Source organism: Procambarus clarkii, chromosome 41 (assembly GCF_040958095.1).
Source record: "Procambarus clarkii isolate CNS0578487 chromosome 41, FALCON_Pclarkii_2.0, whole genome shotgun sequence".
In the NCBI taxonomy this organism is placed as follows: Eukaryota; Metazoa; Arthropoda; class Malacostraca; order Decapoda; family Cambaridae; genus Procambarus; species Procambarus clarkii.
Window position 1 is genome coordinate 27721520 of NC_091190.1, and position 26698 is coordinate 27748217.

General features: G+C 44.4%; 1 protein-coding gene across 1 annotated transcript in view; it reads left to right on the forward strand.

Moving 5' to 3' along the window:
* LOC138373309 (neurobeachin-like) overlaps positions 1-26698 on the forward strand; it is a 67285-nt gene that overhangs the window by 33137 nt on the left and 7450 nt on the right. Inside the window, exons 9-14 of the mRNA XM_069339491.1 lie at positions 1165-1342; positions 2188-2268; positions 3022-3195; positions 9219-9364; positions 14404-14521; positions 23279-23475. Coding sequence (XP_069195592.1) covers positions 1165-1342; positions 2188-2268; positions 3022-3195; positions 9219-9364; positions 14404-14521; positions 23279-23475 — 894 coding nt within the window. The remainder of the gene's footprint in view (positions 1-1164; positions 1343-2187; positions 2269-3021; positions 3196-9218; positions 9365-14403; positions 14522-23278; positions 23476-26698) is intronic.

A 26698-nucleotide genomic window follows, 5' to 3' on the forward strand; every position in this document is an offset into this window, starting at 1 on the left:
TGCCGGAAGTATGGGCTCCCAAAAGTGGACCTCTTCGCGCCGGTGTGGTCTTGGCATCTGCAGATGTATGCAACGCCCTTCCCTGACTGTGGACCCGTCACGGTGAATGCCTTTCGGCAGGATTGAGCGAGGTGGGGTTACCTCTACCTCTTCCCCCTGGTCCAGCTGTTGCTTTGGGTCCTGGCTCATTTGGAGACTTAGAGCAGAAGAGTCGTCCTGGTGGCCCCTTGGTGGCTGGCCCAGCCTTGGTTTCAAGCGCTGCTTGCTTGGTGTCCAAACCCTGGGCATTTTCTGCAGCTCCACCTCTTTCAGCAGGTTGAACTGGTCTGGTACATTGCTGGTTCGGTCTACTCCTCCGATCTTCGCGTCTGTTCATTTTGATGCAGATGTATCGCCACAAATATGGTGATCAGGTGGCTTCTTTGATAGTGTCTCACCTGCAAGCTTTATCTCGGCGACAGTATGAAGTCTCCTGGTGATCTTTTTGCCATTTTCTGTCCCTACCATTCTTGGTGCCTAACCCCGGTTGATAGCAGATAAGGGAAACCCCTAACCACAGGGGAGGTTTTCCAGGATCATTGCTCCCTGAACCTCACTGAGGGGGCCAGGTTCTGGCTCGTGGTCCCTGGTAGGTTGAACTCCATAGACTAATGCCCTGGTCTAATATATCACACATTAGCCCGATAGCTCCAGGGAGCTTCCGGGGCTCACCCAGAAAATAGCGTTTCATTACATTCAACGCTTGTTTTGTTTTTTTAAGCTTTTTCTCTCCAAAACTTCTGAATTCCTTTCACCAACTTATCCTGCACTTCTAATATTTATTTACCCTGTTTGTTGGTTTTCTTCTGGATTCTCCTTTTAATGTAATTATCATGAACCCAAATCACTATTGATTGTTGTAAATCTAGAAACTATTTCATTAACCCCTTCTGATCATCTTGTAGTTTTGTATTTTCTCATAAATTTTTCATTAAATGTAATGAGTAAAAGTGAAATAGGCCTTTGGCTTCAATTTCATCATTGATATATGGATTGCATAATATATCCACGATGTTTTAACATTTACTGTGGCACATCAATGGGCAACCCATATATCTTATAATATTTGTTTCATTTTAGAGTAATGCTTATGTTATTATCTGATTATTATTGTTATTTTTTCAGTCACCACTGATGTTTTCTGGTGTATGTGAGGACGTGTGCATGGTGATGAAGTTCGTGAGCAACTCCCCCATCTGTCACATTTCTGCCAATACGTACCCTCAGCTGCCTCTCCCATCTGTTGTTACACTAACAAACAATCATCATTTTGCAATCAACCGCTGGAACACAAATTATTCAGGTACTCCTCTTTGATTTTATTACTCAAAAAGTGAAGTGAGTTTTTATAATATAGTAACTTTATAATGCAGAGCAGTGTTTCCCAACCTTGAATGTCTCATTCCCCCTTTTCTAACGACTTTCTCACCTGTGGACCCCAACAAGGGCTAACAAAATTGACAGTAGCCATTGGTTTGACAAATACACAGTTATATACAGATGACAAGTCACAATAATGTAGGTGAAGATATGATATTCAGACCACACAAAAAATAAAATAACATTTCACTCCATCTTGGACCATTATTATTTCTTCATTTTCTGATATGCGGTTTGTACCTCACACATTCAAATGTCACAAACCCTGCACTGTTATAATCAGTTAAATCTGTATGTAAATGAAAATGAGTTATTCAGTTCAACACACTAATAAGTGGTCCTTATTTTGTTAAGAGTACAGTACAGTACATAGTTTTAGTCCAATGGATAACCCCTTGAAACTTCTCTATGGACCCTAGTTGGAAGCCACTGGTGTGGAGAATGTCACAATAGCATGGTGAAAAGTTAATAACCCAACCCCATACACATGAAAGGAAAATGAAGACTCTTTATTTCCAGGACGGCTTGAAATCTCATGAATTTCCTTTCTTTTCATTTGTGTGGCTTGGGCTGTTATTGATTTACAATACAGTACAGTAGTTGTATCTTAAATCTAATAAACTTAAGGTGTGTGTGTGTGTGTGTATATATTCAATTATATACTGAATAATTGTATATTACTGTACATTATCCAATTACAGTAGTTTATTAAATAAAACATTTTCACATTTTATTTCATATCACTGATTAAGACAAATTCTCTTCCAGTCAATGTACAGAGCCCCAGCTATGCAGAAGGTAGCCAATCACCGTCCACTCTCTTGCCTCTGTCCATGGATCCCGTCCTACGTAAGATACATCTTCTCGGTATAATTACATCAATTAAAGTTCAAAAATATCAACCTGTCATCCAAAAATGATAGTACCTTTGACACAATCCACGACTTAACCATTACATAAGAATTTTAGTAGACTTGGTTCAATACATATCTGAAATACAGAAGCAAATATTGTAACAATATACAAAAGGGGAATTACAAATATCTTAACAATGAAGCTTACACACAGAACACAATTTTAATACAGTAATATTCACTATGACATTTAGGAATATCACACTGTCTATAGTTATGAATGGTAATACAGTACACCATATAGAATGTTGCATAAAAAAAAAAAAAATCCACATTTTATTTTATTAACTTTGTAAAACATCCAAGAAAGAAGGCAACAACTAAACAAATATTTTCTTAAACTTAATATGGTACATATATATACTAAATTAGGCCCAAGATTTTGCATGTTGAGGTCTAGGGTTCCTTATTTTTAGCACAGACAGATTTGGTTAGTTTATATCTAGGGTGTTTCAGTTGTTGTTATGCCCTTTAGAATATCACTAGCACAAAATGTGACCTTTTTTTGGGGGGTACAACAGTCCATATTTTGTATATCCCCTTTATAGCAGCTAAATGTTCTATCAATTTTTGGAGGATGGGTTGAAAAAACATACAGTATTGAAATAGAAAATGTGCTAAAAGCAGTGATTATTATTACATTTTATGTAGCCTAAAGGAATTGTATATGTATTAATGTAATCCTCAGAACAAGCTGCGTCAGGCAACAGTAGCAGTCAGCAGCAGAAACGTCATCTAGGAGACAACTTCAGTCAAAAAGTTCGGATGAGGAGCAATTGCTTTGTAACCACTGTTGACTCTCGTTTCATTATTGCCTGTGGCTTCTGGGACAACAGCTTCCGTGTGTTCTCCACCGAGACAGGTTGGTTTTCCCTTGTACTACGTGGTAATATTCAGTATTCTTCATTATTTTAACTTGGATCAACCCATTATTGGTTAACCCCTGAGATGTAGATTATTAGGTAAGTTTTCCAGTCTATCTTCAGGTTAACTATTTACTGATTGACTGTACTATATATTCCAGAGGCTATAACTGGACTGAGACTTGTGTTTTGCCATTACTATATGTATATGTTTGCTTTTAACTCGGTCTACATATTTCTGAATTAAACTATATGTGATCGGATAGCCATAGACCTTATTGAATTGGTAGTATAATTGATTGGTAAGATAATTAATTGAGCATCGAGTAATCGATGATCGAGTATCCACTCGATTTAATGACCAAGATTTAACGTCCCACTGGATTGTTACAGCCAGTCTTGAGATGAGTATTTATATTCTCATTTACTGAGTCAACATCCAGTTGGTTTTTCGTAAATTTTCCGAGCTTGCCGCTAGGTAAGCAGGCAGTTATTACTGGGTTTGTTTTGGCTCAACTTTGCCCTTGCTACTCCAATGCTTTCCATAATGTTTTTGTGTAGTAGGTGTGGTAATGTTCCAGGATTTTACCATAGTGACTATGGTAATATACCAGTCTTTCTATGCACTTGCGTATGGGATGGATGAGTGCCTGTGTGTGTGTTTTTGTGGGTGGGATGGAGAGCTGTGTGTGTGTGTGTGGGTGGGTGGGCAGAAGGGAGGAAGATAGTTGTATTAATTTGATTAAGAAAGTATTTTGGGGGTCTGAGAATTATTCTAAATCTTACCAACATTTAACAACTTCAGATTTAGCAACCATCCTTATTTAGGGAGTATCATATAGCCCCATATAGTTTGCTTGGATGCTGTATACAAAATATTCTTCAAATCTGTCAACCTTGGTCACCTTTGAAAGTACTGTATCAGCAAGGAGTAAAACAACCATGGTTTTCCTCTTTTCCGGTGGTTTATGTATAATGTAATTTTTGCATATACTGTAAATATATTCCCATAAATTTCTGATTAATCATGTTAATATACCTTTAATATCAGTGGCAGACGGTAGATTTGCCCCATTTGTGTCAGAGCACTGAACATTGGAAAATAATGCTGTATGTGTGTGTGTTAGTGAGACGCATCCTGTCTGAAAGAAAAATCAAAACTGGACCAGGGAAACCTTGAACCAGTCACAGAATGGTATCAGTATATTAATCTTTGCATTGCACAAGGGAAATCAGATATTATTTATATGTGCACAGAAAATGGTATTTAAAATAAGTTTTTGTCTTTGTATTCTGTTTAAAACCATGCCATGAGCATAGGATCAATGTCCAAAAAATCGTGTCTTTTAAGGTGACAGATGTTTGAGACCTCAAATAATGATTGAAAACACCTTGTTCCAGTGGGAGTTTCAAATGTTGCAAAACACCTTAGGATGTGATGTAATTACCTAAGTGTAGTTACATGATGAGAGCTACGCTCGTGGTGTCCCGTCTTCCCAGTACTCTGTCATATAACGCTTTGAAACTACTGATGGTTTTGGCCTCCACCACTTTCTCACTTAGCTTGTTCCCACCGTCAACCATTCTGTTTGCAAAAGAAAATTTTCTAATATTTTTTGGCACCTTTATTTCCTTAGCTTGAATCTGTGTTATCTTGTTCGTGAAGTTGCTGGTTCCAGAAATTCCTCTTTATCAATTTGGTCGATTCCTGTTAGTAATTACTGTACTAAGTGGTGATCATATCGCCTCTTTTTCTTCTAGCTTCTAGTTATGGCATGTTTAACACCTGCAGTCTCTCCTTGTAACTCTTGTGTTTCAATTCTGGAAGCCATTTTGTAGCATGCCATTGCACCTTTTCCAGTTTATTTATGTGCTTCTTGAGATTTGGGCACCATACAACTGCTGCATATTTCAATTTTGGTCTTTCAACTAAAGATTAAAGACGGGCCTCAACCGGCTTCGGCTACACCAGTGCCTGGGCTCCCCATTGGGATTCCTCCTCCTGCGGGTCCTGGTAAACCCATTGGGGCGGTGTGTGACTACGAATGTCTTCAGAGTCCCCTTTCGCTTTGTGAAAGTTTGAGGGTTGTTTGTTGCCCGTGTCTCAGGGTGATGTTCATCTGTTCTGCTGCTTTGTTGGGTTGGTAACACCTGCAACCCAGAGTCGTGTGGGATTTGTTCCGCTCATCATCCAACTTACCTGTTCTTCTTCGGAAGAGCTTAGCGGTCAGGCAGCAGTTGGGTTGCAGTATAGGTTTCTATACTGCATTTTGGTTTTAGGGACCTGGGATTGGGGATGTTGGTCGCTTTAGCCTTGGTTTTGGCCGCTTCCCTGATTCCTTTCCCTATGGGTGGAGTTCGCCCTGCCCCTTTCCCCGTTCCTGGTTCCCATCAGATAAACGGCGGCTTCCCGGAGGTATCCAGGCTGATATGGATATATTAGCTTTTTAGCATCAAAGTGCATGGAGTTTGGCCTACTGGGGACCACGTGCCAGAGCCTCGCCCCCCTCAAATGAGGCATGAGGAACAATGGCCTATAGAAACCTCATCTGTTCATCTGTTCTGTCATGTTCTGATCCCGTTCATCTGTTCTGCCTTCGTCATGCTGTTTTGTTGGGTTGGTAACACCTACAACCCAGAGTCGTGTGGGATTTGTTACGCTCATCATCCAACTTACCTGTTCTTCTTCGGAGGCAGAACAGATGAACGGGATCAGAACATGGCTGAACAGATGAGGTTTCTATAGGCCATTGCTCCTCATGCCTCATTTGAGGGGGGGGGGGGCGAGGTTCTGGCTCATAGTCCCCAGTAGGCTGAACTCCATGCACTTTGACTGATGATAAAAAGCTAATACTGTATATCCATATCAGCCTGGATAGCTCCGGGGAGCCTCTGGGTCACACCCAGAAAATGGCGTTTTATTACATTCAACACTGTTTTTTTTTTTTTTTTGTATTGCCAGCTGATGGTCAACACTGTCGCCTCGTATTGTTTGACCTTGGGGAAGCCTCTTTTCCTGGTATTTCTGAATTAGTCTGTAATGTTTTGTAGTGGTTCATTAGTCATTGATGTTTGGTTTGTTTAGCAACATACAAAATATCCTGTAGTTGCAGTGTGGCATTATTTATGTGCTTTTTGCACCTCTGTTAATGTTCCTTATTCCAAGACTCGCCTCTCCCAGGTCACCTGTAAGATGGTTTTGGGTCAGCCAGCCTAATGTATATCTTCACTCATGGCATGTGTAATGTTTGCTGCCTCAATGGCTTTCTTTGCCAATATGTTCACAACTATGGTCAAGGCTTGTAGTTCCTGGCAGTCTAACTTACTGACTGCATGGAAGTCATTAAGTTGGACTTACTGAAACAGTAAGTCCATCCTTGCCACACTTGCACTTGAGTGTTTTGTGCACACCCAGCATTCTTCTGCAATAGACCCTTCTCTGCAGCCATAATAAGCCCAGGCCACCTGTCCTGTTTTTCTGATATTTTCCATTTTAAAACTGGTCAGTCTTCTTGTGGTTCTGTTGCAAGCTCGGGAAGCCATCAAGGGGTCCCTCCCATAAATCAAGCACTGAAGATTATAACATCTTTTTCTGGTAGGCTGCTGGTGCCCTTTTTTACCTTGTCTTTTTTCCCTCTTAGAATTGGGGTGATTCTCAAGTCAGAAGGAGGGGGCTAGCTGGGCTGTCATCTGGTGGTGATCGGGCACAAGACAGTTAGGTTGTTACTCTGTGGCAGCAATCATTGGATACCTAATCGCCTATGCTTCCTGATGTGCTTTGGCTTCCCATTGTTGGGGAACAGGAAGCATATTAGACTTATTGAGGTTACTCTAGGCCATCAGCTGACCTTTTGCAGGATGAATTAGTTGTCTAACCCTGGTCTATTTATTTGCTGCATCAGGTGTAGGAAACATATCTAAACATCTCACTCTGTGTGGGAAGTGAACCCAGGACCTATTGGTTGTGAATTGGCTACACTGATAACTGGGCTGCAGGACACCACTAATGTTGGGTTGACCTGATCCCCAGGTTCCTCTCGCCTTACAGAGAGAACCGGATTCCGGTCCTAGTTCCTGGTAGATAAGAGATGGACTCGCAGGGACATCACACAAGAGATGGACAGGGGTGGGGCGCCAGTGGCTGTGTGAACAGCTCGCTGGACACGTAATCCTGTGAATACAGGCTTCGCATGCAGAATTAAGGCTTAAATGTGTCAGTGTATAAGCTTGGGAGTCAGAAGGCTTATCAGCAAAAGGTGTTTCATTACTCATTAACTTTAAAATAAATTATATGCCTGAAACACTATGTATATTTAGTGATTTTAAATATTATTAAATTTTACTACCTACTAATTAACCACTGTAACATGCTTATTTATATATATATATATATATATATATATATATATATATATATATATATATATATATATATATATATATATATATATATATATATATATATATATATATATATATATATATAATATATATATATATATATATATTGGTGTATACTGGCAGCAGGTTTTCTTTCAAACATGTTTCATTGAATATGACCGCATATTCTGTATTTATTATTTTCTGGTTTAGGGCTTCTATCCCTCTAACTATTTTCTTAGCATCAGGGCTTAATTGAAATAGGAGTTCTCCAAAACTCATTTTCGTACTTTTAAGGTGAAGAAAAGAAGTGATTTACTATAGAGTGTATTACAATTATTTGTATAATTTGCACGACGTTTCGAACCTCCATGGTTCATTCTCAAGTGAACAGATCTTACAATACTAGTTGATTTTATACCCGCATTAGGTCAGGTGATAATACAATGAAGGTGAAAACATGGGGGGATACATAAGGGATAAACATAGGGGCTGCAGAAGGCTTATTGGCCCATACGAGGCATCTCCTATCCAAACACAAAGATTAATCCAGTGTAATTGGCCTGTTATGTTGGACATTGTCTTCTGTGTTGGCATCGATATGTTCTTGTCTTGTACTCTACCCACCATGAGAGTAAGGACAAGACAAGAACATATCGATGCCAACACAGAAGACAATGTCCAACATAATAGGCCAATTACACTGGATTAATCTTTGTGTTTGGATAGGAGATGCTTCGTATGGGCCAATAAGCCTTCTGCAGCCCCTATGTTTATCCCTTATGTATCCCCCCATGTTTTCACCTTCATTGTATTATCACCTGACCTAATGCGGGTATAAAATCAACTAGTATTGTAAGATCTGTTCACTTGAGAATGAACCATGGAGGTTCGAAACGTCGTGCAAATTATACAAATAAGTGTAATACACTCTATAGTAAATCACTTCTTTTCTTCACCTTAAAAGTACGAAAATGAGTTTTGGAGAACTCCTATTTCAATTAAGCCCTGATGCTAAGAAAATAGTTAGAGGGATAGAAGCCCTAAACCAGAAAATAATAAATACAGAATATGCGGTCATATTCAATGAAACATTATATATATATATATATATATATATATATATATATATATATATATATATATATATATATATATATATATATATATATATATATATATATATATATATATATATATATATATATATATATATATATATATATATATATATATATATATATATATATATATATATATATATATATATATATATATATATATATATATATATATATATATATATATATATATATATATATATATATATATATATATATATATATATATATATATATATATATATATATATATATATATATATATATATATATATATATATATATATATATATATATATATATATATATATATATATATATATATATATATATATATATATATATATAATATATATATATATAATATATATATATATAATATATATATATATAATATATATATATATAATATATATATATATATATATAAAATATATATATATATAATTTATTTTATAAATAAAATTATCATCACATTCAGTGCATGTCTTTTTATACTTTGTTTCACTTTTATCCAACAGCTAAAATTGTTCAAATAGTGTTTGGCCATTACGGGGTGGTGACATGTCTGAGTCGCAGCGAGTGTAACATCACGAGTGACTGCTACGTAGCCTCAGGTTCTCATGACTGCACTGTTTTACTCTGGCATTGGAATGCACGCACTCAGGTATGCTCCTACAGGGTACCTTTTATCAAGGTAGCATTGGCTAAAATTCCGTATTACTTAATACGGAATTACTTTCGTATTTCAGTATCCCTCGAGCCTTTATCACAAAGTTTCATTCACCCTGTGATTAAATTTCTTAATGATTTTGGTAATTTTTTGTTTTGCTCTATGTTGTGTATAATTTTAAATAGAATTCATTGTCACACGAGGAACAAATATTCACACCAAAATAAATTCCTTCTGCCTTATGTGGACCATTCACTAGTTTAGAAGCACTGTACTATGTTATTTGCAGCAAGCATACATAGCTCAATTTAGTGATTTGTGGTATATTTTAGATGTAATAATCATGTACAGTATATTTTAGATGTAATAATGATGTACAGTATATTTTAGATGTACATAATAATGAGTGATTATGCTTAGTTTCATAATGTATTTTTGCTGTTATCTGAAAGATTAGTTTATAGTTGTCAGAAAAGAATGTTATTACTAGTTTGCTATGCAGACAATTTAATGAAAGTCATAAATTCTTATACAACATCATTAACTCAGAGGATATGTTAAGATATATACAGTATATTTATGTACATGTATGAGTTAGTTTAATTCATTTATTATGCACCACCATATCCATTCTCTGGATATATATACACCAGTTACACAGTTTAATGTATACAAAGATACCTTGGTACTAGAACGGCTCCCAACTCGAATGGCTCCTAACTTGAACAATTTGACACTCTAATGCTGTGTTTGTGCTCAGTACTCAACCATTTGCTCAGCACTCAAACATAAACACATGTAACAGACAAGTCAGTTTCCCACTAGTTGTTATTCAGTGCACACCCCACTAAACCTCTCCGTAAACTTTCTTGTGTTTTCTTGAATATTTGTTATATTCTTATAAATCACTGTGATGCCTAGGAAAGTTAGTGATAAGAGCCAAATGAAATGAAAATGAGTTATAACTATGATAGAGATGGAGAAAGAACTCATAGCAAAGCATGAAAGTGGTGCCCGCATGTCTGCTCTTGCTACCGAGTTTGGTATTCTTGTATTCTTGTAAGAAAAGCATCCAGTGAATTTCAAGAGGGAAATAGAAAAAGACAGAAAAGAGAAAGAACCCCAGAAGCATAAATACCTGAAATTTTTATGGAAGTAAGACTCCCCTACCAAACAATAACTTCTTACACACAGAGATCACACTAACGTGATGCATCAAATGAACAAATCCACAAGGGCTGTGACGAGGATTCAAACCTGCGTTCGGGAGCATCCCAGACACTGCCTTAATCGACTGAGCTACGACAGGTGGAACCCTGTCGTAGCTCAGTCGATTAAGGCAGTGTCTGGGATGCTCCTGGACGCAGGTTCGAATCCTCGTCACGGCCCTTGTGGATTTGTTCATTTAATAACTTCTCTTCTCTTCCTCACTACCTTCCACATATGCCATCAACTTTTCAAAGTGCAGGTAAAGTGAGAATAAATGTGCATTTATTTAATTCATTTATCGTATTCATATGTGTATTTTTTGTGGTGTAGAATGGATTAATCCACTTTACATTATTTCTTACGGGAAAAAATTATTCAGTACTGGAACGATCTGTACTCAAACGGCCTTCTGGATTCAATTAAGTTTGAGTAGTACCGAGGTTCCACTGTATTGGTATTTTATCAACAATGGGTTCGAGAAGAACCACAACTACAGTCTCTAAGCAAAGTAGCTTATATATGCAATGAGCTAATTTTATAATTTATTTACCTATCATACACACCACCCCTATCCAGTGGGCAGCGGTGGAACAGTTACGGTCATTCACACTTGCTTCCCACAGTTAGCAAACTGGTAATATTTGGTTAAAATTTCTGGTTTTAGATTACTTTGTATTAACAAATTTAGACATTTCTCGAACATTTGTTATACAGCTGTCCTTAAACTAGTGTATTGTTTTGCACTCCATCACATAGTGGTGCATGGTGTGTGAATAATTTTGCCGACACAATTTACACTTGATGAGGTCTACATCAGCGGGTAATACAAATTCCAAGAGATACTTATAATCAGTTCTAAGCTGAACAGTAGTAACATCTAGGAGTCTGCTGATTTTATTGAATGATCCAAAGTTGTGTGACTTTTCTTGAATGATAGCATGATAATAAATGGAACTTCTAGTACTAATTTCATTTTGTCTCAGTTCTACAAGGTTCTGTTGAATTTCTTGGTGTATTATTGTTCTCAAGTTGCTTATAGGCAATCCAAGGAAATACTTAACCCTCTTCTATGAGGGCAAGTTCTTTGGGTAACTCATCAGCTCTATCATGCATTCGGAGGCCAACATGTGATGAAATCCACCTGAATTGCATTCTGTTACCATCATTAATAATTTTGTTGTATTTACAATTATTTAACTTATTAAACTAAACAAAGTAACTAGCCAAGCATCATTGATCGTGTTACTGAAACTAATTGTCTAATTGGTATAAAAATGCTTAGGCTATATCATCCTAACCCTTGTACCAAAACCCTCCTGAATTTCTTTGCTGAAGGTCTTCAAAATAGTCTTCATTGTTGAAGATCTTCAAAATGGATTACTTAAATTGGAATTGAAGTCAAATTTACAATTTGTATCAAGAGACAGCAATGGCACTTTCCTGCACCATAGCAGATTACTCCCTTTCAAATTTTAATCTCTGCCTTTCCACCCAAAAAGCAAATTAAAAATAAGTTCAAGCTTTGTCTTGAGGCAAAGCTCAATGCCTTAAACCATATTGATACTCTGTCCACAGAACATTCCCTCTCTCAAACCATATACACGGATGGTTTCCTACACTGTCCACAGGTGCATCTGGAAGTGCAGTTGTCCTGATAATGGGTGATGGCTTGTATTTTGAATAGGTAGTCTATATAAATAAGTGAGCCTCTACTCTTGAGACAAAATAATTGCCATACTTCTTGCACTCAAATGTGTAAAAGTCTCCTCCCTCCCTCTGGTTGTCAGTTTTCATCATTCAAATAACTGGATAGTGGTGGTCTAACCTACCCAGGCTGGCTCTCATCTTCCCACTGGGGGGGGGGTGAGCCTGCCTGGTTCTCTTTCCTGGGGAAGTTCTTTTGCACTTGTGAGGACATAGGTGGCACTTTTCAACCAGGCAGTAGTCTGTTTTGATTCACCTACCTTTCCGAGTGCCTTCCCTGGTCGATGGCACGATGACATACTTTAAATGTATAAAGTGTTCATGGGCCATTGCTCCCTTTGCCTCTCTGTGGGGGGGGGGGGGCCTGGTTCTGGCTTGTGGTCCCCAGTAGGCTTACAAGGAACTCTGACTGATGACACTCGTGTAGTATGGCAGTTGTCCAGTAAGATAGCTTCAGGGAGCTGACAGGGCTCACCCACAAACTGGTGTTTCATTACATTCAACACTGTTTTTCTGTGGCGAGCTCCTACGGCTCTGTGGAGCTATCGGGCTAATATTCAATATATTAGACCAGGGCTTTAGTTAATGGAGTTCTGCCTACCAGGGGACCATGAGGCAACCTGGCTCCCTCAGAGAGGCACAGGGAGCAATGGCCCTGGAAAACCCCCTGTGGTTGGGGTTTACCTTATCTGCCATCGACTGGGGTTAGACACCCAGAAAGGTAGGTGTAACAAAACAGACCCCATAAGGTAAGAAAAATGCAAACAAAAGCCAAACAGAGAGGTAGAACTCTTTCAATTCCCATGGAAACAAGAAAATATCACACCATGTCATCATGTCGCTTGTCCGCTCAGCTCCCCCCCCACAGGAGGAAGAGGGGGGAGACCTGGATCCACTGCGCTGGCTACTCAACCTCAGTTCAAAGGCTAAGCATCAATGGCAAAACGAAACCGCCAACCAGAGAAAGGAAGGGTGCCACGGAGCCTCTGGAGCTCACCCAGAAAATGGCGTTTCATTACATTCAACACTGGTTTTCAGTGGGGAGCCCTTACGACTCCTTGGAGCTATGTAACTAAAAATAAGTATATGAGGGACAAACCCAGGAAGCGGCCACTACACACTCCTCAACTCGAAAGCGAAACAACTGGCTGCAACCTGCGACCTAAAGCAAGACACGAACACCCAGAACCAGGAATGTGAACCAAATATCCGGCGGCCAGGACCCTGTACGACCTCCAAAATCACTGCGCCCCCTATAATAGCCCAAGACATGTTGCCGAAGATGACAGCCAGTACAGCAAATATCCGAACGTCATGGGCACGAGGAGAGACAGCAGGCTGGCTAGACTTAATAACTCTGCGGTTGACCTGGGAGACCTAAGACCTGGAACAGGGAACAAGGACAAACCGGATCAAACAACATGACCAGAAATAAAAGAACCTACGAAGAGAGAGAAAATGGCGAAAAGAACGCCAGGAAACTTCATACTGTCGCCAAGATGAAGCTCGCAGATGGGAAAACATCAAAGAGGCCATCTGATCACCATAGAGATGGTGATAAACCCACGTCAAAAAGACCAGACACGAAGAGAGGAGGAGATGACTGAACCAGCCGTGTACCTGACCAGTCTGATCTGCTGGAAGATCCGCACAAAATGCCCCTGGTTCGCACACCGAGTAAGCAGTGCCTGAAACCAAGACTGGGCCAGCCACCAAGGGGGGCCAAGAGGACTACTCCCTTGTGGGAGGACTAACTGAGCCAGAACCCAAAGTAACAGCTGGACCGGGGGAAGAGGGACAGGGAACCCTTACTCTGCCAGGCCTGCCAAAAGGCGTCCACTGCGAAGCCCCGCTGTCGAGGAAGGGCACCACATATACTGGAAGACGCCATTATCATACTACACATCTTTTCTGTGCTATATGGGATATCATTCTCAAAAGGTGCAGAGCTGCTTTATTACTAAGACTTACAATTGTTAAAATTAGTTATACTGTATATATTAAACATAATGCGATTGATAATGGTCTGGTCAAGGCAACCTAAATTTTCAAGTGTTTGATGACAATTGAGAGAGATTAAATGGCTATACACTGCACTGTAGAATATTTTTCATTCACAGATGATAATGGGTGAAGGAGACTCTCCAACACCGCGTGCAACTCTCACTGGTCATGAAACTGAGGTGACAGCTGTTGTGATTTCTGCTGAACTTGGCCTTGTTGTGTCTGGCTCTAAGGGTAAGTAAGGGTTATGTTGTACATAAAATATTAAACTAATTAGTAATTTTATCCTTTGCAAAAAATGGTCATAATAAATCTTTTGGCAGTTGCATTTATTTATAACCATGTACTGTATGACATTTTCCTGTATAACACTTAACACTTTCGCGCTCTGGGCCCCCGAGCGCCCCACCAACCGGGGTGGGTTTGGGCGTTCCACAGGAGCACGAGGGAGAGCGCGGTAAATTCTGAAATTTATTTTCAGACGATGCTTGATAGGTGTCTGAACCCGGGGCGTTTTCCCACGGCTCCGCCTCTTTGGGCAGGTCGGACCGGTCCTGTACGTGACTGGTTCGGCCTTCTCCTCGGCTCTTCGCGTCTGGCATTTTGACGTGGGTATCACCATCTCTGTGGTGATCAGGTGGCTTTGTTGATGGTGTCCCACCTGCGAGCTTCGTCTCGGCGACAGTATGATGTTCCTGATGTTTCTATGCACCTTTTTCTTGCTCATCGTAGGTCGTCTTCTTTTTTCACATCGGGTTGTCTTGTCCTTTCTTGGGTTTTCAGGACTACAGTTATTTGATGTTTCTTACTGTCGCCTTGTTTTGTATGGTGCTGGCGGAGCTGCTCCGGCTTGCGTTTGGGGTGGACATCACATCTGCCCCGTTTCATACACTTTCTCATGTTTTGTTTCACCTCTGGCCTGCTCATGTGTCGCTTGAGCTGTCCTGGTCCTTGATCAGGGTGCCCTCTTATCTTCTCCTCAGTTTGTGGTAGCCCCTTCAGTTCAGGTTTCTGCTCTTTGGTACTGGTGGTAGGTTTGTACGTTTGCAGCCTTTCTCCGTTCTTCTGGCGACGGTCAAGACGACTGCTTACCGGGGGGGGGGGGGGTCCTTGGGTTATTGATGCCTGTGTTGTCCAGTTGCGTTTTTTTGCCATTACCTGCATACCGTGTCTGGGGATGCTCTTTGGATTGATCCGGTTCCCCTCATTCCCTGGGCTCGAGTCTCCCAAGTCGTACGCAGAGTTTTTAGGCCTTCCAGCCTGCGTTCTAACCTTGCGCCCGTGCTGTTCAGACATTTGCAGCTTTCGCTGCTGTGTTGATGTCTAGGACTCATTTCGGGCGCGAGGATTTGAGGGTCTCACAGGTTCCTGGCTGCCCATTCTTTATGTGCATGTCTGCTCCTGTGCGTTCTTGTTGCCTTGGGTCGCAGGTTGCAGCCTGTTGTCTCGGCTTCACGTTGTGGAATTTGTGGCGGCCGCCTCCCAGGTCAGCCTTTTCTTTTCCTTCTCTTTGGGTATGAAGCTCCAGGGAGCCGTAGGGGCTCCCCACAGAAAACCAGCGTTGAATGTAATTAAACGCCATTTTCTGGGTGGGCCCCGGAGGCTTCCTTGCAACCCTCCCTCCCACCAGTCGGCGGTTTTCTGGGTGGAGCCCCTACCGCTCCCCGGAGCTATCCATGGCTGATATGGATACCCTTACTATTTTGCATCAGTCGATGTGGGTGGAGTTGTAGCCTACCGGGGACCACGAGCCAGAACCTGGCCCCCTCACAGAGGCACGCAGAGCAATGGCCCATAGAAATGCATATGTGATTTGGAGCATTCTATATCTGCCATCAACCTGGACAGGCACCCAGAAAGGTAAGCGCCACAAAACAAACCCCTATTCTGGTTAACGACGAAAATTGACAAACGCGTGGACAGAACTCCCCAAAAGAAAAACGAGCAAACAAGCATGACGTCACACGAGCCGTGCCACATGTCTGCGCAGCTCCCCCCTCCCCAGGAGGGGGAAGGGGGAGTTCCAGACCCCCGAGCTGGCGATCCACACCCCAGTTCCTTGGCTGATGGGATCGTGCATGGTCGTGTGGTTCCAGCTCCAGTCCTGTGACTTGTTTTCAGTGCTGCTCTTACAGTGGTCGTGTGAGCTGGGAGTAGTTTTCTCAGGTACTCGGGCTGCATGTGCTTAGGGTCACCTTCCCTGAGTGCCCTGTAAGTACCGCCCTTGGGGCTTGGGGTTTCCTTCCACAAGTCACCTTGGGTCTACCTCTATTGGCTTTTCGCTGCTTGGCGTTTGGTCGCCTCGAGTGTTTGGGGTTTTCCTCCCTTGTTTACCTTGGGGTTAGTGATAGTTATAGCACTGGTGGGGCGCAGGGTACTGCGTAGCTAGTTTTCACCTATAATAGCAGCTGGCTCTGTTCCCTCTGGGTACATTGTCCACTTGTGTGGTTTTTCTTTTCGTTTTGTTTTTGCCTGGTGGGGGTCTACCTTCTGTTTCCCTTCCCCTTATATTAGGGTCGTTTGTGTGGTGGTACCCCCTGCTTTGCCCTCGCGAGTGGACATGTCCTGTGGGATTAGCTTTTAGCAGTTAGTTTGCTTGGTAGTTTGGGACACCGGTTAGCAGTGCCCTGCCTGGGATAACCCTTAGCAGATCCAGGCTAGGAGCCCTGGGAAACCCCGCGGGGGGGCTCTCGGGTCTGATGGAGGAGACCCTTGGTCCTCTCTCGCTGTGTGCGAGTTTGAGGGTTGCTCTGTCCCCTTGTCTCAGGGTGACTCTCATTGTTTTTGCCTCCGTCATGCTGCCTGTTGGGTCGGTGACACATTTGACCCTGTGTCCTGCGAGCTGTGTTGCTTGTTTGTGACTCAATTCACCCAGTCTGCTGATGATTTACTTCGGGTGCAGGCAGCTCGTGCGTTGCAAGGTAGGTTTAGGTTGTTGCAACTCACTCGGGTTGTCGCTTCCCTGGAGGCCCCGAGGCTGCCCCACTTTGTGTATAGGGACCCAGACTTGGGGGTGTTGGTCGCTTTATTTTTATTTTTATTTTTATATATACAAGAAGGTACATTGGGATTGAGGATACATAGCATAGTAATTACAATCTTGTAAAGCCTCTAGTACGCGCAGCGTTTCAGGCAGAAACACAGGCCAAGGCTTCGGCCTTGGTTCTGTCCATGCCCCCTTGTTCTTCCCCTTCAATGGTTCAGTCTGTCCCTTTCCCCCCTGCTTCCGGCCCCAAAGCATCTGAGGGCTTCGGAGTTGGGGTGGGGTTTAGAGGTTTCTGAGACTCGGGCAGTTTCGGGGGTTGCCCCGTATGGGGTGGCTACGGAGGCATTCGAGTCTGTTCCTCCAGCCGATGCTCCAGGGTCTGACCAGTGGGCCCCTTCTCTTCCGGCTCTTTCGGCTCTCCCAGCTTTTTCTTGTGAGGCCGGGGCTTTGGAGGACGGCTCGGCCCCGGGGCCTGGTGTAGAGGCTCCTGGGGTTGGGGAGGAGCTGACTTGGGGGGCCTTGGGCTCCATTGGACCATGCCTGGATTTTCTGGCCTTCTGAGTGGGGCTTACTGTTGCAAGGAGTGGGGTTTTCCTTTCCCCCCCTCTGCGTACGATTTGGACTTGGGTTCTGCTCCTTCCCGGGTTCAGTTCCGTGTCTCTGTGGATTCTTCGGTTCCGTCTTTCCGGAGATTTTCGGCTACCTGCATCTCTCCGCCTGAGGTGCGGTCGGCATTTGCGGCTTACCTCCTGCGTGACCCAGAGTACGCCTCCATAATGGATCCCTCTTCATTCAGGTTTGGATCGTTGTGTCCTAACTGGGTGCGTTATGAGGTTTCGGGGTCGTCCTGCCTTGCAGACTGCCCCTTGTTTTCGCTGGATGCTTGGGACTTGTTCTGTCGGACCCGCATGTTTGAGTGGCGTGAGGCGTTGACGGTAGTCCAGGTTTACCTGGAGGCGATTTTGAGCACCTTAATGAGTGCCTTTTCGCTCCTGCCTGTCTGCGGGATGTTGGTGCGGTGCAGCTCCATGTGCAGGTTCCTTCCCTGTCGGCTGCTCTTGTGGCAGAGAATTTGCGCGCTTGTGGCTTTTTGGCTTCGGTCCTGCGTTTCTTTTCCCTCCTAGAAGCCTTGGTCTCGGATGTCGTCTGCCATGTTGAAGCTCTTTGCGTTGATCCTGCGGAAGGCGTTGCTGCGGTTTTTCGCTGAGCGTTTCGCGTGTCGTGGCGGTCCTTGCTTCCTCTTTGGAGTCCTCTTGGGCCCTGGTTCTTTGGTTGTCTTCTCCTTTTTGTCCTCTGCTTTTTGAGGCTTCTGCGGTTGAGCGTTATATTCTGGCGGCTTCTTTCTCTTGCCACCCTATGTCTTAGTTGTTGGTGCTCCGGGGGAACTGGGGGGGTTCCTTCCCGACGGGGTCATACCAGGGCTTGCGGTTCTGTTCGTCGGGGTGGGCCACAGGTATTGGGTTCTCGTAAGGGGCAGCGGCTCTTTTGCGGTTCGCCCCATTGACGGGGTGAGGGTGGGAGGCTGACTCTGTTCGCTCACTCCTGGTCTCGCGATTTGTGGGCTTTTCGGGTCATTTCTCGCGGCCTGCAGTGGCATTGGGTGGCTCCTCCTCCTATGGGGTGTTTGGGGCTGACGGGGCAGGCTTCCTCTCCTGCGCTCCGTCTGGTAATCTTGGAGTGGGTACCTTTGGGCGTGGTCGAAACAACACCATCCCTCAGGTGGGTTTCCCGCCTGTTTCCAGTTCCGAAACGGGACTGTGCGGACCTGCGGTTCATTCTGGACTTGTCCCGTCTGAACCCTTGGGTTTCTTGCCCCTCCTTTTGGATGACCACTCTGTCCCAGGTCCGGCTTCTGTTAGAGCTGGGCGCTTGAATGGTGTCCCTGGACCTCAAGGTCACGTATTGGCACGTCCCTATTCATGTGGGGTTCCGGGACTGGCTCGGTTTTGTTGTGGGGCGTCAGTGCTACTGCTTTCGTTGTCTCCCCTTCGGGTTGAACCTGGCACGTCGAGTGTTCACACGCCTTGCCCGAGTCGTGGTGGCCCGTCTGCGTCTGTTAGGTGTTCGGGTGTTGGCTTACCTCGACGACTGGCTGGTTTGGGCTCCCAGTCGGTTCGCGTGTCTGCTTGCCAGGGATTTGGTGATTTCCCAGCTCGCCGGGTTTGGGTTCCTGGTGAACTGGCGAAGTCCCGTCTGGTGCCCTTCCAGGTTTGGTCCTGGCTGGGTCTTGTGTGGGACTCTCGGACCGCTTAATTGTCTATTCCTCCGGAGTCTCATCTTTGGCTGTGGTCTCTCCTGTGTCTGTTTCTGGGGGGCTCCCAGGTCACCCAGTGGTTGCTCGAGGGTTTGTGCGGGAGCCTGAACTTCGCGATGTTGATCTACCCACCGGGTCGGGTTTGGCTTTATCGGCTGTTCTGGTTCCTTCGGGGATGTCCCTTCCGCCTCTCTCGCGATCGCTGGGTTCGACACCCGGGGGCTTTGCGTCGGCTACTGCATCGCCGGCTTCGTCTTCGGGTTTTTCGGGGTTCAGTGCCTTGGCGCCTGCCCGAGCTCTCACTCGATGTATTCACGGATGCGTCGTCTCTTGGCTGGGGTTTTGTGACCAGTGCTCACCAGGCCGGCCAGGGGCGGTGGGGTCCGTCCTTCCGTCGGGTCCACAGCACGGTGCGGGAATTCGCGGCGGTGTGGTTTGCGCTTCGGAGGGTTTGGGTCGCCCGCGGATCGATGATCCGGCTCCATTCGGACTGCTCCCCGGTGGTTCATTACCTGAACCGAGGGGGTTCGATGTGGTCCTTGGCTCTTTGGGGCTGGTCGCTTCAGGTGACTCGTCTGCTGAGTTCTTGGGGTTTGGCTCTTCTGGCGGTTCACGTCCAGGGGGTGTCCAACTTCCTGGCAGATGGCCTGTCCCGGTTCATTCCCCTATCCACGGAATGGACGGTCGATGCCGACTCCTTCAGTTGGCTCTGCCAGACGTTCGGGCGCCTGGAGGTGGACCTCTTCGTGTCGGCGTGGTCGAGGCATCTTCCGGTTTACGTGGCGCCCTTTCCCGACTGCGAGGCTGTCGGGATCGACGCTTTTTGGCAGGACTGGTCGAGGTGGGGGGTTCCTGTACCTCTTTTCCCCGGTTCAGCTGCTGCTCCAGGTCATGGCTTGCTTGGAGACTTACCAGGGTCGAGTGGTCCTCTTGGCCCCGTGGTGGCCGGCCCAGCTGCGGTTTCAGGTGCTGCTTGCCCGGTGTCTGAACTCGGAGGTTTTTCAGCGGCTCCGCCTCTTTCAGGAGATCGGGCCGGTCCGGTACGTGACTGGTTCGCTCTTCTCCGTGAGTCTTTGTGGTTGGTGTTTTTGACTCGTGTTTATCACCATCTTTATGGTGAGCAGGTGGCGTCCTTGTTGGTTTCTCACCTGCGAGTTTCTTCTCGGCGGCAGTATGAAGTTTCCTGGCTCTTTTTGACACTTTATTGTTGCTCCTCGCTTTTGGTTCGGGTGGTGTTGTCCTTTCTCTCTTGATTGTTTCAGGACCGTCATCTGATGCCTAATACTGTCGCCTCGTATCGTACGGCGCTGGTGGAGCCGCTGCAGCTTGCTTTCGGTATTGATGTTACTTCTGCGCCGTTTCGCAAGCTGTCTCGGGCGTTGTTTCACCTCTGGCCTGCTTCATGCACCACCTGAGCCGTCCTGGTCCTTGGACAGAGTGCTCTTCTATCTTTCTTCTCCTCCGTTTGTTGTGGCCCCTTCGGTTCAAGATTGTTTTGCTAAGGCAATTTTTCTGTTGGCATTAGCCTCTGGGGGTTGCGTGGCAGAGCTTCATGCTCTTCTCCGGCGCAGAGATTTTTGCTCCTTTGGTCGTGGTCTTTGGTATGTTTGTCTGCAGCCGTCTCCTCTTTTCTGGCGAAGAATGCGACTGCTGCTTTCCGGAGGGGTCCTTGGGTTGTGGATGCTTGGTTTGTCAGGCAGGGGGTTCACCATGTGTTGTGTCCGGTTGCGGCCCTCCTCCGTTATCTGCGCGCCACGGCTTCTGTGTCCGGGGACGCGCTTTGGATTGATCCGGTTTCCCTTCTTCCCTGTTCGCAGGTTTGGGTCTCTCAGGTCGTCCGCAGGGTTATTAATATTAAATCCAGCCAGCCTGCGGTCTATCCTCGTGCCCATGACGTTCGTATGTTTGCTGCTCTTGCTGCCGTCTTCAGCAATATGTCTTGGGCTGACATTCGAGCACGGGGATTTTGGCGGTCGAACAAGGTCCTGGCTGCACACTACCTTGTGAATGTTTCTGGGCCCAGTCGGGCCTGTTTTGTTTAGGTCGGTGGATGCAGCCCGTTGTCTCGTCTTCGCGTTGAGGAGTGGAGCACCGACCGCCTCCCAGGTAAGTCCCCTTGGTTTTCTTTGGTAGTCTTTGGTGAGGTCTCTGGGGAGCCATAGGGGCTCTCCCCAGAAAACCAGTGTTGAATGTAATGAAATGCCATTTTCTGGGTGAGTCCCGGAGGCTCCCCAGCATCCCTCCCACCCTCTGGTCGGCGGTTTTTCGTGATTTTTTATATCCAACCTCTGAACTGGGGTGTGGATCGCCAGCTCGGGGGTCTGGGGCTCCCCCTTCCCCCTCCTGGGGAGGGGGGAGCTGCGCAGACATGTGGCACGGCTCGTGTGACGTCATGCTTGTTTGCTCGTTTTTCTTTTGGGGAGTTCTGTCCACTCGTTTGTCAATTTTCGTCGTTAACCAGAATCTTGGTTTGTTTTGTGGCGCTTACCTTTCTGGGTGCCTGTCCCGGTTGATGGCAGATATAGAATGCTCCAAATCACATGTGCATTTCTATGGGCCATTGCTCCCCGTGCCTCTGTGAGGGGGCCAGGTTCTCGCTCGTGGTGCCAGGTAGGCACCCACATCGACTGATGCAAAATAGTTAGGGTATCTATATCAGCCATGGATAGCTCCGGGAACCCAAAATATGGCGTTTCCCTACATTCAACGCTGGTTTTTTCGCGTTGGTTGAAGCTTAGCTTTCGAAACTGATGCTAGGCAACGCGGTAAGGTTCGGGGCGGAGAGGGCTGCGCGGACAATCAGCACGACAGTAAAGTGTGATGTTTGCTTGTTTGTTTGTTTCCTTGGGATAGTAGGGAGTTTCTACCTCTCTGCTCGGTATTTTGTTTTAGTTTTTTACCATGTGGGGTTTGTTTTGTTATGCCTACCTTTCTGGGTGCCTAACCCCGGTCGATGGCAGATAGAAAAAGACCCAACCACAAGGGGGTTTTCCAGGGCCATTGCTCCATGAAACCTCTCTGAAGGGCCCAGGTTCTGGCGCTGGTCCCTGGTAGGTCTGAACTCCTTAGCTAATGTCCCGGTCTAATATAACATACATTAGCCCGATAAGCTCCAGGGAGCCTCTGGGGCTCACCCAGAAAATGGCGTTTCATTACATTCAACGTTGGTTTTTTGTTTACTTCCATGTACAGTATTAATTATTTATTAATGTTTACTTCCATTTTGCAGCTTTCTTGTGACCTTTCCAGGCACACCATATGAAGCTTACCTTTCCTGTGGAACTCAATTGTCCACCACTTAGAAGAGCGTAGCTGTTATAATATAATACGGTGAAAAGAAAATTTAATATTGTATTATTTTTTAATTTTCTATAATGCTTCTTTTATTTGTATGGGTTAATGTTTCCAAACTTCTTCAAAGGAAAAAATGGGATACTGACTTATTCACTAATTACTGCTGTCAGGGACAAGAAGACTGTACTTAGGCTTATCGAGGTCCCTTCTAAGCCAGTCACCGATCTTCCCCAATATGCATCCCACAATTGCTTAACTCCCAGATGCCTGTTTACTGCTAGGCAAACAGAGGCATCAGGTATAAGAAGATATGCCAACTGTCTTGCCCAGGGATTGAACACAGGTCTCTCAGCTGTGAGCCAAGAACATACATATACCACTGTGCTATGGAGCCCATACAAATAATGATAACGAGTCTTCTTATTCTGCAGAGTTATATATTTGCTTCCGTTTTCAGATGGTCCTGTACTAATCCACACCACCTCTGGGGACTTACTGCGGTCACTGGAGGCTCCACAAGGTTTTCTCTCTCCTGAAAATGTTGCTCTGTCCCGTGAGGGTCTAATTGTTATTAATTACGATAGAGGACATGTTGCCGCCTATACCATGAATGGAAAACGACTCCGACATGAATCTCACAATGACAACATTCAGGTTAGTACTAGGCCAGAAAGTTTTCAGGAGAGTAGTGGTATTGTTTAATTTGTTTGCAGAAAAGGTAAGGCAGGAAAATAAAAAATTTTGAAAATCAAGTTTAAAAGACAGTTCTTTACCCTTAAGCCATAATGTGCAATTGCAATGAAAGCTAGAAATATGTGAAAGATATTGTGCAGAATTCAATGTAATGTTCAATATTGCCAGATGTGTTGTAGTGGCTTTTAACCCCTTAACACTTTCGCGCTATCTGGACGCGCCGGCGCGTCCCGTTTCGTCTAACGCTAACGCATAGTGGACATAAAGTTGAGTCCTCTTTTAAAATATTTGTATAAAATTCAATTTCTATCCGATTTACTTTGGGTTTGTTTCAAACTGCGCGCTATGAGGCTCTCTTTCTCACCACTAGGCTGCATGGTACAATAAGTTCATGAAAGGTGTGGATAACTTCGATCAAATGGTATTTTGTCCCAAACGGGTTGCAGGTGGGTGACTTTAGCCGTTTATACTGGTAATGCTTCCCCCATATCATGTATTATATGCATATGTCTGTTTAGGGAATTTTATTCCGATCAATATACAACCAAAAATAACTGTGTGCAACAAGTATAAACTTGACAAACATAACAAAAGTAAAAACATTTCGTGTGTGTTTGACGCTCACTGATATGTTCCAGCGTTGTTTTATATTTGGCGCTATTCTAACTTACGCTTTGTTGATATTTTTTACCTATGGGCACATAGAACATTCTATTGCGAACACATTGACACAAAAATGAATGACGTACATAGAAAATTAATGTCATGAGAGTGAAATAAGTATAAACTTTCAAAGCGCCGTGCGTCGTCCCGTCACCGATACCGGGTAACAATTTCACAACTTCCCACACTCTTGCGGGCGGGCCGCATCATTATTCTACGCTTATATTCATATCACCGTGTTGGGAATTTCATTGCGAGTCCATTGATACCAAAATTAACGCTGTAGAATAAGTGTGGAGGTGATTACAATCCCAAGAGTAAAAACATTTTGTTGCTGATGGGCGCTCACGGCGAGTCATCTTCGTAGTTATTTATTTGGTGCTGGTATCCCTATACGTTTCGTGACTTTTTTTACTGATATTCTTCTAGAGAATTTTATTGCGAACACGTTGGTACCAAAATGAAATACGTAGCATGAGAACTAAGGTCAGAAGAGTAAAAAGAGTATACACATTTTTGTTTTTACGCTTAAGCGATAAAAACGCTGCGCGCACATTCGGTTGGCTGAGTGACCTTTGCGGAAAGCGCGAAAGTGTTAACTGCGTTGCCTCCAAATGTGACACCCCCGCAGTGCGCAGGAAATAAATTCTCAGGAAAAAATTCTTTTTTCTTTTTAAAGTGTCAAAAACCCTTCCCTCAGTATGGGTATGTAAAAAAAAAGTCGAAATTGTACTTACTTTGGCTGCTATGGGGTCCGGAAGTTGGGGCGTGACGTCATCATTCCCCGTGCGCCCGTGCCGTAAGCTCTCGGGGGCGGTGAGGCGCTCGGGGCGGGGCGCGCGAGTTGCCGCGAATATATTTTCGTTCATTTTTTGCGCACCTTTCCAAATACATTTTCATTGTTTTTATGTGCCAATCCAATGTATAATGAACACGTACATTATAATATCGCAGTACAACATCTGTACTGTCCGAAGACACTGTGTTACGTGCATGAAACTTGTGTACACATATGCAGCACATATTTACTATGTATCATGCTAATTTGTGTATATATACAATCTATTTACACACTATACACTGTCACACACTATATACATTCACCATCAACACATTCAGAACACCGCGTAGCAGCTGCTTCTTATGGGCCAATAGCAGCTGCCTCGTATGGGCCAATATCAGCTGCCTCGTATGGGCCAATAGCAGCTGCCCCGTATGAGCCAATAGCAGCTGCCCCGTATGGGCCAATAGCAGCTGCCCCGTATGGGCCAATAACAGCTGCCTCGTATGGGCCAATAGCAGCTGCCGCATATGGGCCAATAGCAGCTGCCTCGTATAGGCCAATATCAGCTGCCTCGTATGGGCCAAGAAAAGCTGCCTTGTATGGGCCAATATCAGCTGCCTCGTATGGGCCAATAGCAGCTGCCCCGTATGGGCCAATAGCAGCTGCCCCGTATGGGCCAATAGCAGCTGCCCCGTATGGGCCAATAGCAGCTGCCTCGTATGGGCCAATAGCAGCTGCCTCGTATGGGCCAATAGGAGCATTTGGCCATGAACACATTCAGAACACCTCGAGTGAGAGCAGCCACACCCAGCCAGTCTCCCTCACTCCAACATCTTACTCGCCAACATTGCTCCTCCCACCATATTGTTATAGTTCTTATTACATATGTTCTATATACCTATCTACATGTTTTATTTACCAGAACTATGCAAGTAAGCCGGTATTGTGTCCAAACCATACAGTGGCCACCATACACTGCATGAAAAATCACACAGCAGGCGACGCTACGATTACGTCACCTCCCTCACCAAAATAGCTCCTCTCAACATTCTCCTGTTGCTGTTCTTACACTATATACACACACTATATATACCCATGTATATATGTGTTGCCCATAGCGAACCACTAAGCTAGTATGGTGAGCAAAACAAGAGTGGCAGCCACACACACACAATGAGGCTACCTCAATTCTCGCCCTCCCTCCCTCATCAAAATTCCTCCTTCCACAATACTACGCACAACGCTAATTATAACCACAATCCTGGTCACTAATTCCTGTAAATGAATAATTGACCACACGTTTATTTTGAAAAGGAACCTAAGAAATCATTTGAAGATTCCTAGATGAACGAAATAATGCTGTGGTGCTGTGGCTAGCGCTGTGAACATCGTGAACAGCATTGAATCACTGATATTTGAACATTGTACCCAGTCATTATCACACTCACGCTCTAATATAACACTATCATAGCTAAATAATACAAGTTATATATATATTTTGACATTATTAGGCGATGCTGTGGTCACATGCTGAACAGCAGTGCTGTGCGCTCATGCTGCGAGCGCCAGCCTTGGTTGCTCACACACTACTGAGGCTCCCACACCCGGGAATGTGGACCACAATTTTTTTTAAAGATGGCGTCTGTTTACAAGAGCCCTGAGGAAGCTGATGTGAACCCCATGTAGCCGCGGGAGTTTTGAATGGAACGTGAAAAATACAAATACCCGGAGGCGCGT